This window comes from Anolis sagrei, chromosome 13 (genome assembly GCF_037176765.1).
Source record: "Anolis sagrei isolate rAnoSag1 chromosome 13, rAnoSag1.mat, whole genome shotgun sequence".
NCBI lineage: Eukaryota > Metazoa > Chordata > Lepidosauria > Squamata > Dactyloidae > Anolis > Anolis sagrei.
This window is the reverse complement of record NC_090033.1, coordinates 751079-768842: the sequence shown is the minus strand read 5'-3', so window position 1 is coordinate 768842 and position 17764 is coordinate 751079. Positions and strand designations below refer to the sequence as shown.

At 45.9% G+C, this 17764-nt stretch overlaps 1 protein-coding gene across 2 annotated transcripts; it reads right to left on the bottom strand.

The window, feature by feature from the left end:
• Positions 1–1933: 1933 nt before the first annotated feature.
• PEX10 (peroxisomal biogenesis factor 10) lies at positions 1934–17443 on the bottom strand. Of its 2 annotated transcripts, XM_060759049.2 has the most exons (6): positions 17273–17441; positions 14066–14146; positions 11908–12314; positions 9722–9894; positions 6305–6440; positions 1934–2126 (listed from the first exon to the last, which is right to left on the bottom strand). In XM_060759049.2, exons 1-6 carry the CDS (start codon positions 17385–17387, stop codon positions 2058–2060), a joined length of 981 nt encoding a protein of 326 aa, XP_060615032.2. In that variant the 5' UTR covers positions 17388–17441; the 3' UTR covers positions 1934–2057. The 2 variants fall into 2 exon arrangements, with proteins under 2 accessions (XP_060615032.2, XP_060615033.2); XM_060759050.2 differs by lacking the exon at positions 14066–14146 and having other exon boundaries at positions 17273–17443.
• Positions 17444–17764: the final 321 nt, after the last annotated feature.

Here is a 17764-nt window from a genome sequence, read left to right as displayed (position 1 = left end):
GTACACAGTGATGCCCCAATTTTTAAAAAAATATAATATTCATAAGGTTGTGGGTGGACTACAACTCACATCATGCCAGGTTAACCCCGATACTCCATAAACACAAGTTCTGTGTAATGCCTAAACAGCCACTAGGTGGCACTCAGAAACTGTGTTTACAGTGCACTCTGCATAAGATGCTTCAGCTGTACTTCATAAAGACCTAAATCAGCCTGTTTAGGAAGCCTACAAATGCAGGTTTGTCATCACTAAATATTTGATTTGTATACCTATTTCATATACCTACTACCTTGGGTACACAGTGATGCCCAATTTTTGTGTTACTAGCAGATAGGTTCCGAACTATGAGGGTCATCCAGAAAGTAAGGTTACAATATTTTTTAAAATACAAAGATTGAATATATTTTAATACAATTTACATGGATTGTAGCATAGATACTACATTCTTTTTCCACATAATCACCATACAGTTCAATACATTTTGTCATCTATGGGACAAGGTTTTGATGCCCGTGTCATAGAAGTTTCCCCCGCCTTTGTCGGCCAGTTCGTCACTTCGATTTTCATCTCCTCCTCATCGTCGGATTCATCTCCTCCTCATCGTCGGAAAAGTGTTTCCACCCAGGTGTTCCATCAGTTTAGTGAGCAGATGATAGTCACTGGGTGTGCGATTGGAGGGAAACGGAATGAGGACGCTTATCTCTAACCTTCACCCACAATACCAGTCGATGAGCTACTGACAACTGGCACTGCTCGTTCACTTCCGTTGGCTTCCCACTACACAGCAGTGATACCAACTTCCCGAGAAAATTCCCTGCAAGAGCTACGTGCCTTTTAGCCTTACTTTCCAGATATTCCTTATACAGCGCAAAGGCCGCACTTGGAGGGAAACAGAATGAGGATGCTCGTCTATAACCTTCACCACAACGCCAGTGGATGAGCTACTGACAACTGACACTGCTTGTTCACTTCTGCTGGCTTCCCGCTACATGGCAGTGAAACCAACTTCCCCTGCAGAATTTCCCCACAAGAGACACGTGCCTTGTAACCTTACTTTCCAGATACCCCCTGTACTTGGAGGGAAACAGAATGAGGATGCTCATCTCTAACCTTCACCACAACGTATTGTCGAAGGCTTTCATGGCTGGAATCACTAGGTTCTTGTGGGTTTTTTCGGGCTATAGAGCCATGTTCTAGAGGCATTTCTCCTGACGTTTCGCCTGCATCTATGGCAAGCATCCTCAGAGGTAGAGGAGCATCCTCTACCTCTGAGGATGCTTGCCATAGATGCAGGCGAAACGTCAGGAGAAATGCCTCTAGAACATGGCTTTATAGCCCGAAAAACCCACAAGAACCTAGCTTCACCACAACGCCAGTGGATGAGCTACTAACGACTGGCAGTGCTCGTTCGCTTCCATTGGCTTCCCACTACACAGCAGTGAAACCAACTTCCCCTGAGAAAATTCCCTGCAATAGTTACGTGCCTTTTAGCCTTACTTTCCAGATATTCCTCATACAGCGCGAACTTTGCACTTGGAGGGAAACAGAATGAGGACGATCATCTCTAACCTTAACCACAACAGTGGATGAGCTACTAACAACTGGCACTGCTCGTTCGCTTCTGATGGCTTCCTGCTACACAGCAATGATACCAACTTCCCCCGCAAAATTTCCCCACAAGAGACACGTGCCTTGGAACCTTACTTTTCAGATACTTGGGGGGAAACAGAATGAGGATGCTCACCTCTAACCATCACCAGGCTAGTCGATGATCTACTAGCGACTGGCACAGCTCATTCACTTCTGCCGTCTTCCCACTATACGGCAACGATAGCAACTTCTCCCCGAGAAAATTCCCCACAAGAGCTACATGCCTTGAAACTTTACTTTCCGGATATCCCTCGTATATGGGCAGGCAATAACCCCCCGAGAGTTTGGCTGCACAGTTTTATTTCGGGAATTTAACATGAAAATCAAGTCCTGCACTTTACTGGACGGAAGTTGTCCTCTTGCCAGCTCTGAATCCTTCACGTTACTGGTCTGCCAGCCCAGCGCTCTCACTGATAGTGTCGCAAATAAATCAGCTTCTGTGGACGGAATTTTTCTCTACACAGTGGGCACTCAGCCTATGACAGAGAAAAAAAACAAATAAGCATAAAATAAAGTATTTCTAGCTCGTTTCCTTTCTAAACGTTGCCTGTTTTGTGGGACTGAAGCCTGCAAGGGTGACTTCTGCTTGGGTTTTTGTACATCCCTTTTCCACCATCACAGACGACTAATGCAATGACAACGTTCCTATGCTTGTCTCACTCATACCGACACAAGCTGGAAGCAACTGCGGCCCTCAGAAGTAGTTTTGATCTGTACCTCCCATAATCCTTTGCCTCTATGTTGGAAGCTGCGAGCTAAAAACATTTAGGGCGACACAGGTTCCGATTCCCGACCTACACCTGACAAAGGTGCCAAACTCATTTTCATTTAGGGACACATCAGCGTGATGGTTGCTTTCAAAGGGCCGTTGAATCCATTGATAGACGGCCAACTATATTGATTGATTGATTGGTTTGTTTGTTTACTGTATTTGTATCCCGCATTTCTCAGCCAATTGGCGACTCAAGGCGGTTTCCAACAAATCAGTATACATAAAACATAATATAGATAAAAAAGCATTAAACAGTTTAAGACATCACAAAAGCAATACAAACAACATCATCAGTGTCTCGTTCTTCTCAAGCATTGTCCAGTTCCATTGTCAGGTCATTCGATTTCCTATCTCAAATAGCCACGTTTTAACTTGCCTCCGAAATGTCAAGAGGGAGGAGGGAGCAGACCTGATCTCCCTAGGGAGGGCGTTCCACAGCCGAGGGGCCACCACTGAGAAGGCCCTGTCTCTCGTCCCCACCAAACGTGCTTGTGACGAAGGCGGGACCGAGAGCAGGGCCTCCCCAGATGATCTCAAAGTTCGTAAGGGGAGATACGTTCGGACAGGTAAGTTGGGCCAGAACCGTTTAGGGCTTTTTAGGCCAAAGCCAGAACTTTGAATTGGGCCCAGTAGCAAACTGGCAGCCAGTGGAGCTGGCGCAACAAAGGGATTGTATGTTCCCTGAGCGCCGCTCCTGTTAACAACCTGGCTTCCGTTCATTGAAGCTTCTGGACCGTCTTCAAAGGCAGCCCCACCTAGAGCGTGTTGGAGTAATCTATACGGGATGTAACCAGAGCGTGGACTACCGTGGCCAAGTCAGACTTCCCAAGGTACGGGCGCAGCTGGCGCACAAGTTTTGACTGTGTGAATGCTCCCCTGGTCACCGCTGAAACCTGGGGTTCCAGGCTCAGCGATGAGTCCAGGATCACCCCCAAGTCTTCAGGGGGAGTGCGGCCCCATCCAGCACAGGCTGTCACCCTATACCCTGTTCGGCCTTACGACTAACCAGGAGGACCTCTGTCTTGTCTGGATTCAATTTCCATTTGTTTGCCCTCATCCAGACCGTCACAGCGGCCAAGCACCAGTTCAGGACTTGAACAGCCTCCTTAGTAGCAGGTGGGAAGGAGTGACAGAGTTGGACATCATCTGCGTACAGGTGACACAGTACCCCGAAACTTCCATCTGAACATGAGGAAGAACTTCCTGACTGTGAGAGCCGTTCAGCAGTGGAACTCTGCCCCAGAGGGAGTGTGGTGGAGGCTCCTCCTTTGGAAGCTTTTAAACAGGGGCTGGGTGGCCATCTGTCAGGGGTGCTTTGAATGCAATATTCCTGCTTCTTGGCAGAATGGGGTTGGACTGGATGATGGCCCAGGAGGTCTCTTCCAACTCTAGGATTCTATTCTATGAGAGCTGTTCAGCAGTGGAACTCTCTGCCCCGGAGGGAGTGTGGTGGAGGCTCCTTCTTTGGAAGCTTTGAAACAGAGGCTGGATGGCCATCTGTCAGGGGTGCTTTGAATGCAATATTCCTGTTTCTTGGCAGAATGGGGTTGGACTGGATGATGGCCCAGGAGGTCTCTTCCAACTCTAGGATTCTATGTTCAGCAGTGGAACTCTCTGCCCCGGAGGGAGTGTGGTGGAGGCTCCTTCTTTGGAAGCTGTGAAACAGAGGCTGGATGGCCATCTGTCGGGGGTGCTTTGAATGCAATATTCCTGCTTCTTGGCAGAATGGGGTTGGACTGGATGATGGCCCAGGAGGTCTCTTCCAACTCTAGGATTCTATTCTATGAGAGCTGTTCAGCAGTGGAACTCTCTGCCCCGGAGGGAGTGTGGTGGAGGCTCCTTCTTTGGAAGCTTTGAAACAGAGGCTGGATGGCCATCTGTCGGGGGTGCTTTGAATGCAATATTCCTGCTTCTTGGCAGAATGGGGTTGGACTGGATGATGGCCCAGGAGGTCTGCTTCATGTATATGTTGAACAACATGGGAGACAGTATTGATCCCTGAGGACCCCACAAGACGAAGGATGTGGGGTTGAACAGGGGTATCCCAACAAGACCTTCTGGGTGCAACTCTCCAGAAAGGACCAGAGTCACTGTAAAACTGCCCCCCTAAACCCATTCCAGCGAGGCGTCCCAGAAGGCTACCATGGTTGACGGTATCGAAGGCCGCTGAGAGGTCCAGCAGAACCATCAGGGACACACTCCCTCTGTCGAGCTCCCGGCGTAGATCATCCACTAAGGTGACCAAGGCTGTCTCGGTACCATGTCCCGGCCTAAAGCCAGACTGTACCTAGTAGGGCTGGGCGGTTTCGTTAATTCGTAATTCGTTAATAATTCATTATTTTTTTCAATTACAAAACGATAACAAACCATTCTGGAGCAATTTTTTTTAAAAAACGAATTTTTAAACACGTTTTGCAAATGCTTCGTATTTCGTTATTGTATTCGTTTCGTTATTGTTCTGAGGTCGTTTCGTTATTATTTCCGCATGTCTGGGCCAGTTTTATGGTTTAATTAGTGAAAAAAAATTTATAATATCACACCAACAGTCAACAACAAAGGGAGAGGGAAGCTTCAGAAGTTTTTGGAGGTTTTTTAGCGTATTTCGCGGTCGCGTCCGCCATTAAAGAATCGATTCGTTATTATTTCGGAAATCGATTCGTTAATGTTTTGTAATTTTTTTTCACATTTACGAAATTCCGTAAATACCGAACTTTTTTAAGGGAAAATTTTGTAATTATTTTAAATATCGAAACAAAAAAACCCCCAAAAAACGAATCGATTTTAGAAACAAATTTTTCCGTTGTTACCCAGGCCTAGTACCTAGTTGTGGGTGTTCCTTAATTTTTACCCAAATTGCATCCCCAGGTGTTATTTTGTGGCCTTGGGATGATGGGAATTACACTCCAACAGCATTTGTGGTTCCATGGCAATATTTCACACCCTGGGGGTTGAGACCCCTGGGAGGGGGTCAATAGGGGGTTTCAGAGGGGTTGCCAAAGACCATCATAAACATATATTTCTGATGGCCTTGGGAATGAATCCCTTTGGAAGAGAAGGATGAAGATCTCTCTGCCTGTCCTTCTCTTCCTTTTTGGAAACAGACGGCAAATCCTCCCACCTAAAGTCCTTCTCCACTGTGATTGGCCAGCCTCTCAGCCAAGGAGAGAGCTGTTATTTATTTATAGCATTTATATTCCGCCCTTCTCCTCACCCCATAGCAGGGGACTCGGGGCGGATTAGAGTGTACACATATATGGCAAATATGCAATGCCAATTTTTGACATACAAACATATACAGACATACACAGAGGCTATTTCACTTTTTCTGGCCACCAGCGTCCATCTGTGACGCTGATGAAGCACTTCCGCATTCCCCGCATGCTTCCCCGCTGTACCTACAATTCCTATAAATCATGCCGAATTCTCCCCAAACCTTGCTGGTCAATTCCTCTGTTTACTGTGCGCCACTGAAAAGGATACGAAAGGGTTAAGGGAGAAGCAGTGGGCGGGGTCATGCAAATTCCACACCAATGGAGAAAGTCAGAACACTGGGATGTCTGTGGTGGAGGAAACACATAAAATTTGGGGTGACATTGTCCCTGAATGAAAGCTCCACTTGGGTGGTGGGCAAGTGTGGTGCTTGTGGAGGACATTGGCAGTGCTCTTGGACATGTTCATGCGCTCGCTATAACCTGAAATGTCAATGGAGGGAGGGCCTTCGGTGTCTCCTGAGCAGTGGGAGCTGTTTGAAGTGGGAGCCTGTCTGCTGAGTGTCTATAGAACCTGCTGGAGCTCAGTGAGGTCTCTGTTCATGCCGTAGATATTAAGATGCGTAGTGTCCTGCTGGCCGGAGTTCAACTATTAGAGAAGGTCCATGTTTACCTTTGTGTTGCACCAGTGAGTGATGCATTCCCAGCAAAAGAGGTGTCCGCACGGGGTGGCCGTGGTATGCTGCCGCTCCTCTAAGCACAGCGTACAGTAAGAGCTGCGGTTAAGGAGCCTCTCCTCGCCCTGAGTCCTGAGGGAAACAAAGTACGAAATAATTATTCTTTTGTATTGTCGAAGGCTTTCATGGCTGGAATCACTCAGTTCTTGTGGGTTTTTTCGGGCTATATGGCCATGTTCTAGAAGCATTTCTTCTAGAAACTGCAAAGACTCTGGCAGTCAAGGTGGTCCCAATGTTCTGCTAGGATACCTGCTAAAAACACTGAGCTAATTGGGAGACGCCCTAGCACCCCACCTCAGAGGACCTCACCTCTGAGGAAGCGTGCCATAGATGCAGGCGAAACGTCAGGAGAAATGCTTCTAGAACATGGCCATATAGCCCGGAAAAACCCACAAGAACTGAATTATTCTTTTCTTCTGTTTAGCTTGGCCCTGTGGATTAAAATCATCTGTAATTAATGGGATAGCAAAGGCGGTCAACACAGTCAGCTAGTCCAGCGCGCGGCAGCCATGTTACTAACGGGAGCAGGACGCAGGGAGCATACAACACCCTTGTTGTTCCAGCTCCACTGGCTGCCGATCTGCTACCGGGCCCAATTTAAGGTCTTGGCCTACAAAGCCCTAAACGGTTCCGGCCCAAAATACCTGTCTGACCGCATCTCGGCCTATGAGCCCACGAGGACCTTGAGATCGTCCGGGGAGGCCCTTCTCTCGATCCCGCCTGCCTCACAGGCACGCCTGGCGGGGACGAGAGAGAGGGCCTTCTCGGTGGTGGCCCCCCGGCTGTGGAACACCCTCCCTGTAGACATCAGACAGGCGCCCTCCCTTATGGCATTCCGTAAGAGGTTAAAGACATGGTTCTTTGAGAAGGCGTTTGACTAGTGCTATAACAATTATCAATTGGCAATGACGATTGGAACGGAACATGGATAACGAGATCGGATTGTGATTCTATGATGAGACGTCGCGAATGATTTAGTGTAATGGTATTATTGACAGGGATGTGTTTTTGTTGTTTGTGATATTGCTTATATTGTAATTTTGTTTTTTATATATTGTACACCGCCGTGAGTCGCCCTAGGGCTGAGAATGGCGGTCTACAAATGCAGTAATAAATAAATAAATAAATCGCAGGTGCTCTCTGGACCATTCTCCAAAAAATTGGACACCCTGACGAATTTGTGAACATCCTGTGGCTCCTCCACAATGACAGGATGGCAACGGTCTTGGACAGCAATGGCTCCCAAAGTGACCTGTTGTCCTGAGTTGCCCTTCCAAAACAGCCTTTAGACAACTTTAAAAGTAAAAGGAAAATGCTTTACTTCAGCAAATGCAATTGAAAAGTGCACAAGTAAGCAAGGAAGTCTTGATCCAGACACAAAGTAAACAAAGTCCCAAAAGAAACAGCAGTCTCCCATCAGACAACGGACGATGAACAAAGTCCTTAGCAGCAGATACAAAACAGATCCCACTGAAGTGAAAACATCAATATGAGGGTCGTTGTTATCAGTGAAAGCTGACTGCTCCTGCTACTGGGGTGCTAGGGCGTCTCCCAATTAGCTCAGTGTTTTTAGCAGGTATCCTAGCAGAACACTGGGACCACCTTGACTGCCAGAGTCTTTGCAGTTTGATCTTTAAATCCTCTTATCGTGCCAGTTTTTCCAGTTGTGTCCCTTCAATCCTGCTGTCATCTGGGATTGCAACATCGACAATCCATACTTTGATTATTATTATTATGTCCAAAAGACACTTTAATAGTAGTAGTAGTAGAGTGCTGTGGACTCATCTTGTTGTGTTTCATATAATAATAATTTATTGTTGTTGTTGTTATTATTATTATTATTAGAAACACAAGATCATCATCATCATCTTTAATTACTTATTAATCGCCCTCCATCCGAGATGCTCCAGGCGATTTACATTGCAGAAATTATACAGGATAAAACACATACATACAAAGATGAGTCCACAGCACTCTACTACTACTACTACTCCGGGGGTTGGTGCTCATCTCCATTGCTAATCCGAAGAGCCAGGTATTGTCCATAGACACCTCCAGGGTCATGTGACTGCATGGAGCACCATTACCTTCCCGTTGGAGCGGCACCTATTGATCTACTCACATTTGCATGTTTTCGAACTGCTAGGTTGGCAAAAGCTGGGGCTGACAGCGGGAGCTCATGCCACTCCCTGGATTCGAACCTCTGACCTTTCGATCAGCAAGTTCAGCAGTTTATTATTAAAGTGTCTTTTGGACATCATCATCATCATCATTATTATTATTTGAAACACAACAAGATGTGTCCACAGCACTTTATTATTATTATTATTATTATTATTATTATTATTATTATTATTTTACTGACACAAAAGCACAGTATGTCACAGCAAACGAGATCTAGATGCTGGATTTCGTATCACAAAATCATTATTATTATTATCATTATTATTATTTGTATCTCGAGATGAGACAGGTAAAGGTAAAGTTTCCCCCCTGACATTAAGTCCAGTCGTGTCCGACTCTGGGGGTTGGTGCTCATCTCCATTGCTAATCCGAAGAGCCGGTATTGTCCATAGACACCTCCAGGGTCATGTGGCCAGCATGACTGCATGGAGCGCCGTTACCTTCCCATTGGAGCGGTACCTAGTGATCTACTCACATTTTGAACTGCTAGGTTGGCAGAAGCTGGGGCTAACAGCGGGAGCTTGCACCACTCCCTGGATTCAAACCTGTGACCTTTCGATCAGCGAGTTCAGCAGTTTAAGATACACACATGGAAATGGGATTAAACACTAATTGTATTTAAAAAATACTGTATATACTCGAGTATAAGCCTAGTTTTTCAGCCCTTTTTTAGGTTGAAAAAGTCCTCCTCGGCTTATACTCGAGTCAAGGTTATTTATTATTTTACTCTATTATTATTATTATTATTATTATTTCATTTATTAATTTATTCTATTTATTATTATTCTATTTATCATATCACTCTATTATTATACATTTATTCTTTCACTGCATAATTGTTGATATTGCTACATTCATTATTTTACTCTTTTTATTGTTGTTATTACATTTATTATGTTATTATTATTGGAAGGATACATTGAAGAAGGTAAACAATCCTTTCATCAGAGTTGGACAGTCTTATCTTAAATTACCATTTTTGTAAATACGCAAAAATATATAACCTACTGATTTCTCAATTAGTGTAATTTAATTGGTATCTATTTTTATTTTGCAATTGACCCGTAGCGGCTGCGTTTCCCACCCTCGGCTTATACTCGAGTCAATCCGTTTTCCCATTTTTTGTGTGGTAAAATTATCCAATTCCCAAAACGCCAGGCATGTTCTACCTTTGACAGGAGACGCTGCGATGTAGCTTCCATTCGTCCCGTGCCCGTCTCATCTGCTGGAACCGATACATGTGCATGCCGACCGTCAGGGCCAAGTGCAGCAGGGACACGATCCCCAGGAACCTGTAGCTGGAACGGAAAGTCTGGTCTCCAGCAAAACCCAGGTAGCGAAGCTGCAGCGTTGGGTCAAAGGAGACAAAATGGCCTATTTATTTATTTATCGTGTCAGGAGCGAAGCAAAACAGTTGTATTACATTAAAAACAAACAAACAAACAAACACACAAAGTTTGCAGACTTGGCATATTCTAATAAATGTATTTACTCCTGCCTGCTCTTTGTACTGAATCGGGTCCTTATAGTTGGGTTGACCCTTGTTGTTGGGTTGAGCCTTGCTCTTGGGTTGACCCTTGTTGTTGGGTTGAGCCTTGTTCTTGGGTTGAGCCTTGTTCTTGGGTTGAGCCTTGTTCTTGGGTTGACCCTTGTTGTTGGGTTGACCCTTGTTGTTGGGTTGACCCTTGCTGTTGAGTTGACCCTTGTTGGGTTGACCCTTGTTGTTGAGTTGACCCTCGCTGTTGGATTGACCCTTGCTGTTGGGTTGACCCTTGCTGTTGGGTTGGCTCTTGTTGTTGGGTTAACCCTTGCTGTTGGATTGACCCTTGTTGTTGGGTTAACCCTTGTTGTTGGGTTGACCCTTACTGTTGGGTTGACCCTTACTGTTGGGTTGACCCTTGTTGATGGGTTGACCCTTGCTGTTGGGTTGACCCTTGCTCTTGGGTTGACCCTTGTTGTTGGGTTGAGCCTTGTTGTTGGGTTGAGCCTTGTTGTTGGGTTGAGCCTTGTTGTTGGGTTGACCCTTGCTGTTGAGTTGACCCTTGCTGTTGAGTTGACCCTTGTTATTGAGTTGACCCTTGCTGCTGGATTGACCCTTGCTGTTGGGTTGACCCTTGTTGGGTTGACCCTCGCTGTTGGATTGACCCTTGCTGTTGGGTTGACCCTTGCTGTTGGGTTGGCTCTTGTTGTTGGGTTAACCCTTGCTGTTGGATTGACCCTTGTTGTTGGGTTGACCCTTGCTGTTGGGTTGACCCTTGCTGTTGGGTTGGCCCTTGTTGTTGGGTTGACCCTTGCTGTTGGGTTGACCCTTGCTGTTGGGTTGGCCCTTGTTGTTGGGTTGGCCCTTGCTGTTGGGTTGACCCTTGTTGTTGAGTTGAGCCTTGCTGTTGGGTTGACCCTTATTACTGGGTTGGCTCTTGTTGTTGGGTTAACCCTTGCTGTTGGGTTGACCCTTGTTGTTGAGTTGACCCTTGCTGTTGGGTTGACCCTTGCTGTTGGGTTGACCCTTGCTGTTGATGTTAGTTTTCTAAGATCTGCATAGACACTCGCTGGAACACCTCAGCAAGCGAGAGTCCAAAAGTGGCAGGCTCAAACCTCAATCCATGGCTGATACCAAATGAGAGACTCCCCCCTGGGCACACAGAAGACTGGGCGACTTGGAAGGCGCTGAACAGACTGCGCTCTGGCACCACGAGGTGCAGAGCCAACCTTAAGAAATGGGGCCACAAAGCAGAGTCCACGACATGCGAGTGTGGAGAGGAGCAAACCACTGACCACCTGCTGCAATGCAACCTGAGCCCTGCGACACGCACAAGGGAGGACCTCCTTGCGGCAACACCAGAGGCACTCCAAGGGGCCAGAGACTGGTCAAAGGACATTTAATCAACTACCTAGCTTGCAAAATTTGTGTTTTGTCTGTTTGTCTTGTTAAAATGTAGTACAAATGTCTGGTTGCTCCTGACACGATAGATAGATAGATAAATAAATAAATAAATTTGAAAAGAACCAGTTTTTGCTTTTGTTTTTTATGAATGCTCCCATTAGAAACTGCATAAGGAGGTGCATGAGCTACAATTCCCCGAATCATGTTGGGTCTGTGTGCCAAGTTATCTTGTTGTGTTTCAAATAATAATAATAATAATTATTATTATTATTATTATTATTATTTTATTTTTACCTCGCCCTCTCTCCCCGAGTGGACTCAGAGAGGCTTCGGACAAACGAAACAGCAAACATTCAATACCAAGTGCTTTCGTGAAAAAAACCCAATTTTTGGAGCCAAAAAACAAAACCATGGAGTGCAATGATTATAACATGAATTATGATGTTTCCTCCAAGAAGAGAAGCTACTCACATACGTGATTCCCGTCATCCTCTTCGAGAGGTGATAGAAGAGACCGTTCATGTAAAAGATGGCCAAGTGCAACCTGCGCAGAAGCGGGAGGCTTTGCTTGAGGACGTAGACCCACTGCCCAAGCACTTTCCTCTGCTGCTCGGTCAACGCGCCCAGCTGTTGCCGCAACCAACCCTGGACAAACGTCCTCCTTCGCCATCGGCCCGATTGCCGGCTCTGCAAAGGCCTCGTCTCGTCCGATTCTGCCTCCAGCTCATGCTCCAGGTGCATTAGGCCTTTGTCCAAGGCGTAAGGCAAGACCGCGTGCAAGGCGATCAGAGCGACCCGTCGAAGCACCGAAGGGACTCGCCGCCCCGAGGCGTCCACTTGAATAATGCCGACATATTCTTCCCCAAGCGTTTGGAAACCTAGAGGAACACACAACAGGAACCAGTGGGGATTCTGAAGAAGTCAGAAACAAATAATAATAACAACAACAACAACAATAACAATAAATCCCATCCTCAGCTGCTGCAAGACGATTGTAAACAGACTCCAAGCAGAGGCACAACACCCTTGCTCAGATGATGCATTGGGACTTGTGCCACAAACACCATCAAAGCAAGAATTGAAAAGCCGACAACAGATCCCAAGTGTAGACTCTGCAAAGAAGCAGCACACCCTCAGCTGCTGCAAGGAGATCGCACAGACAGACTCCAAGCAGAGGCACAACACCCTTGCTCAGATGATTCATTGGAACTTGTGCCACAAACACCATCAAAGCAAGAATTGAAAAGTCGATGACAGATCCCAAGTGTAGACTCTGCAAAGAAGCAGCACATCCTCAGCTGCTGCAAGGAGATCGCGCAGACAGACTCCAAGCAGAGGCACAACACCCTTGCTTGGATGAGTCATTGGAACTTGTGCCACAAACACCATCAAAGCAAGAATTGAAAAGTCGACAACAGATCCCAAGTGTAGACTCTGCAAAGAAGCAGCATATCCTCAGCTGCTGCAAGAAGATCCCGCAGACAGACTACAAGCAGAGGCACAACACCCTTGCTTAGATGATCCATTGGAACTTGTGCCACAAACACCATCAAAGCAAGAATTGAAAAGTCGACGACAGATCCCAAGTGCAGACTCTGCAAAGAAGCAGCACATCCTCAGCTGCTGCAAGGAGATCGCGCAGACAGACTCCAAGCAGAGGCACAACACCCTTGCTCAGATGATGCATTGGGACTTGTGCCACAAACACCATCAAAGCAAGAACTGACAAGTCGACAGCAGATCCCAAGTGTAGACTCTGCAAAGAAGCAGCACATCCTGAGCTGCTGCAAGAAGATCGCGCAGACAGACTCCAAGCAGAGGCACAACACCCTTGCTCAGATGATTGATTAGAACTTGTGCCACAAACACCATCAAAGCAAGAATTGAAAAGTTGACAACAGATCCCAAGTGTAGACTCTACAAAGAAGCAGCACATCTTCAGCTACTGCAAGGAGATCGTGCAGACAGACTCCAAGCAGAGGCGCAACACCGTTCCTCAGGTGGTCCAGCAGATCCCAAGTGTAGACTCTGCAAAGAAGCAGCACATCCTGAGCTGCTGCAAGAAGATCACGCAGACTACAAGCAGAGGCACAAGACTTCTGAAGTGTCCGACATGTGATCCAATTCAACAGCCAGCAGAGTGTCTGCTGTGGACTCTACTTGTTGTATTTCAAATAATAACAACAACAACAACAGTCCTTATTATTATTATTGACACAAAAGCACAGTATGTCACAGCAAACAAGATCTATATGCTGGATTTCGTATCACAAAATCACAAGTCTAACACTTCCCTTCAACTATGTGGTGCTGTTGTTGTTGTTGTTGTTATTATTATTATTATTCATGCAAAGGAACTTTGTTGTCTGTAGACGTCCTCTCGATCGAATCACCAGCATGTCCTTAAGGGCGCCTTTTATTACCTCCCCGCTTAAAGCGGTACCTATTTATCTACTCACATTCCTCTTTTCGATCTGCTAGGTGAGCAGAAGCTGGGCTGACGGCGGGAGCTCACCCTGACCTGAGCTTGAACTTTCAATCGGCAAGATTTTCTGCAACCCGCTCTGCTAAAGCCCAGGCCAAATGTCAAGAAAGCAGCAAGCAAGCCTAGACCGATTGGCGGAATTACCTGAAAGGGTCGTAAGCGTGAAATAGGCCACGTCGGCAAGCAGCTCAATCTCCTTCTGCCACGCCAGCCACGTTTTGGCACCTGGGGACAGCCAAGAACAAAGGAGGGAACTGAGATCCCACTCCGTCGCTGCTTCAAGAGAGGAATCTAATGCTATGTTTCTATGTAAACAATACTAAAAAATGACACATAGAACAAAGAGTCCTCAAATTATAGACAAAAGAAGTCTAAAGGCTTCCCTTATTCATGTTTGACTCGGAGGGGGTGATGCTCATCTCCATTTCTATGCCGAAGAGTCGGCATCGTCCATAGACACCTCCAAGGTCATGTGGCCAGCATGACTATACGGAGCACCTTTCCCTTCCCGCAGAAGCGGTACCTATTGATCTACTCACATTTGCATATTTCGAACTGGTAGATTTTCAGGAGCTGGGGCTAACAGCGGGAGCTCACCCCTCTCCCCAGATGTGAACTGCCGACCTTTTGGCCAGCAAGTGCAGCAGCTCAGCGGTTTAACCCTTTTGTAAGGTTAGATATTCCTTAATATTGTTGCTTAATGTCATAGATAGTCTAGCTATGGATATGGAGGACAAAATGTATGGCACTAAAGATAGAAATGGAAGCTATTGCACCACTGAATAGCAAAGGAATCAAAAGGCTGACATTTCAAGCTTCGTTAGGCCACCCTAACTTCCTGCTTCATGGCAAATATTTGTATTCTAACATGATGTGATGGTCCTGTCTACACTGCCATATAATACAGTTTGAAACTGTATTAAATGCCCTGTGTCGGCAGATATAATGCAGTTTAACTTCCTGATGTTCGGCAGTGAAGTAATATGCGATGTTTTCCTTTTTCTATGACCCCGTCTACGCTGCCATATAATGCAGTTTCAAACGACATTGTATGAATCTATTGCACAGAAATGCATTGAGTCTATTTCACAGAACTGCATTATGAGCTTACTGTACTAAACTACATATCTGAGTACTGAACTGAACTGCCTTGAATCTACTGCATTGAATTACATATCTGAGCCTATTTCACTTAACTACAAATCTGAGCCTATTGTACATAACTACATATTCGAGTCTATTGCACATAACTATATTTCTGAGTCTATTGCACTACACTACATATCTGAGTCTATTGAACTGAACTGCATCGAGTCTATTGCATTGAATTACATATCTGAGCCTATTTCACTAAACTACATATCGGAGCCTATTTCACATAACTACATATCTGAGTCTATTGAACAGAACTGCATTGAATCTACTGCATTGAATTACATATCTGAGTCTATTGCACTAAACTAAATATGTGAGCCTATTGTCCTAAACTACATATCTGAGCCTATTTCACTAAACTACATATCGGAATCTATTGCACTAAACTACATATCTGAGTCTATTGAACTGAACTGCATTGAATTGCATGTCTGAGCCTATTTCACTAAGCTAAATATCTGAGTCTATTGAACTGAACTGCATTGAATCTAGTGCATTGAATTGTATATGAGTCTATTGCAACAAACCACATTACGAGTCTATTACACTGAACTGCATTATGAGTCTACTGCACATAACTCCATTATGAGTCTATTGTGCATACTGCATTATGAGTCTATTGCAATAAACTCCATTATTAGTCTACTTCACAGAACTGTGTTGAGTCTATTATACTGAACTGCATTATGTGTCTACTGAACCACTCCATTATGAGTCTACTGCACTGAACTGCATTATGAGTTTATTGTACAAAACTCCATTATGAGTCTACTTCGCAGAACTGCATTGTGTCTATTACACTGAACTGCATTATGAATCTATTGCACATAACTCCATTATGAGTCTATTGCACTTAACTCCATTATTAGTCTACTTCAGAGAACTGCGAAGTCTACTGCACAGAACTGCCTTGTGAGTCTACTGCACAAGACTCAATGCATTAGGAGTCTATTTAACAGAACTGAATAATGAGTCTATTTCATTGAACTGTGTTGAGTCTATTATACTGAACTGCATGATCTACTGCACATCACTCCATTATGAGTCTATTGTGCATACTGCATTATGAATCTATTGCGCTTACTCCATTATGAGTCTATTGCACTTAACTCCATTATTAGTCTACTTCACAGAACTGCGTTGAGTCTATTGCACAGAACTGCCTTGTGAGTCTACTGCACATCACTCCATTCTGAGTCTATTGCGCAATGCATTAGGAGTCTATTTCACGGAACTGAATAATGAGTCTATTTCATTGAACTGTGTTGAGTCTATTATACTGAACTGCATGATCTACTGCACATCACTCCATTATGAATCTATTGTGCATACTGCATTATGAATCTATTGTGCATTCTGCATTATGAATCTATTGCAATGAACGCCATTATTAGTCTATTTCATGGAACTGCATTGTGCCTACTACACTGAACCGCATCATGAGTCTACTGAACATCACTCCATTAGGCGTCTATTTCACTGAAGCGCATCATGAGTCTATTACACGAACTGAATTATGAATCTATTATATATTGTCTGTTGCACAGAACAGTATTATGAGTGAATGGCACTGATCTTCATTATCACTGAACTGCATGTCTGAATGTATTGCAATGATCTGCATTAGTAGGCCATATTACATACATACATACATATATACAGATATACACACACACATAAATGCCGATTTAAACTGTATTATACGGCAGTGTAGATCCAGACTTGAAAGAGGGAAGCGTATGCATTTTAATACATGTTTGTTATATTTATGTGTAAGGCTCCCGTGTGTCATTCTGTCTGAATGGGTGTCTGTTCCCTTGTTGACATTGTAGGCGTGTAGACAGACACTCTCAGGCTCCCTTTGCAGAGAGAGAAGAATGCATCCCGCCCTCTCTTAATCCACTCCCATCCAATCAGGGCCTGCCTTGGGTTGATCCCCTCCCCCCTCCCTCCCCCAGGAGAGGCTTTGAGGCCTATGGCTGCGTCTGCGCTGCGGAACTGACCCAGTTTCATCCCGCTTTAACTCCCAAGGGCCTGTGTCGTGGGATCCTGGGAGTCCTAGCTCAGCCCAAAGCGTGCCGGGCCTCTCCCAACCATAGCACTGAGCGGTGGAGGTTAGCGCGGTATCAAACTGCGTTAAATTCCACCGTGTGGACGCAGCTTGGGTGTCTCTCTCGCTCTCTGTCTCTCTCTCACCGGCCAGGCTGCCCAGAGAGGCCCCGGCGCCGCTCCTCAGCGCTGCCCGGTAGAGCTCGTCCTTCTGAGCCGAGCGAACCAGGCAAGCCGGGCCGGCCTCCCTGGACGGCGCCATTGTGGGCCGGAGCTTCTTCTCAGGAACCGCGCATGCGCAGGACTCTGACGTCACCGCTCAAGAAGTCAGGCATGCGCAGTAGCGGGGAGTTCAGTCCAGGCAGGAAGAGCCTTGCTCATTGTGCGCATGCGCGCGAGCGGGGAATTCAGTCCCCGATCTTCCTCTCAGCAACGGCGCATGCGCAAGACTCTGACGTCATCTCTCAAGAAGTCAGGCATGCACAGTAGCGGGGAGTTCGGCCCAGGCAGAAAGACCTTGGTCACTGTGCGCATGCGCGCGAGCGGGGAGTTCAGTTTCCCCGAGCTTCTTCTCAGCAACGGCGCATGCGCAGGACTCTGACGTCATCTCTCAGGAAGTCAGGCATGCGCAGTAGCGGG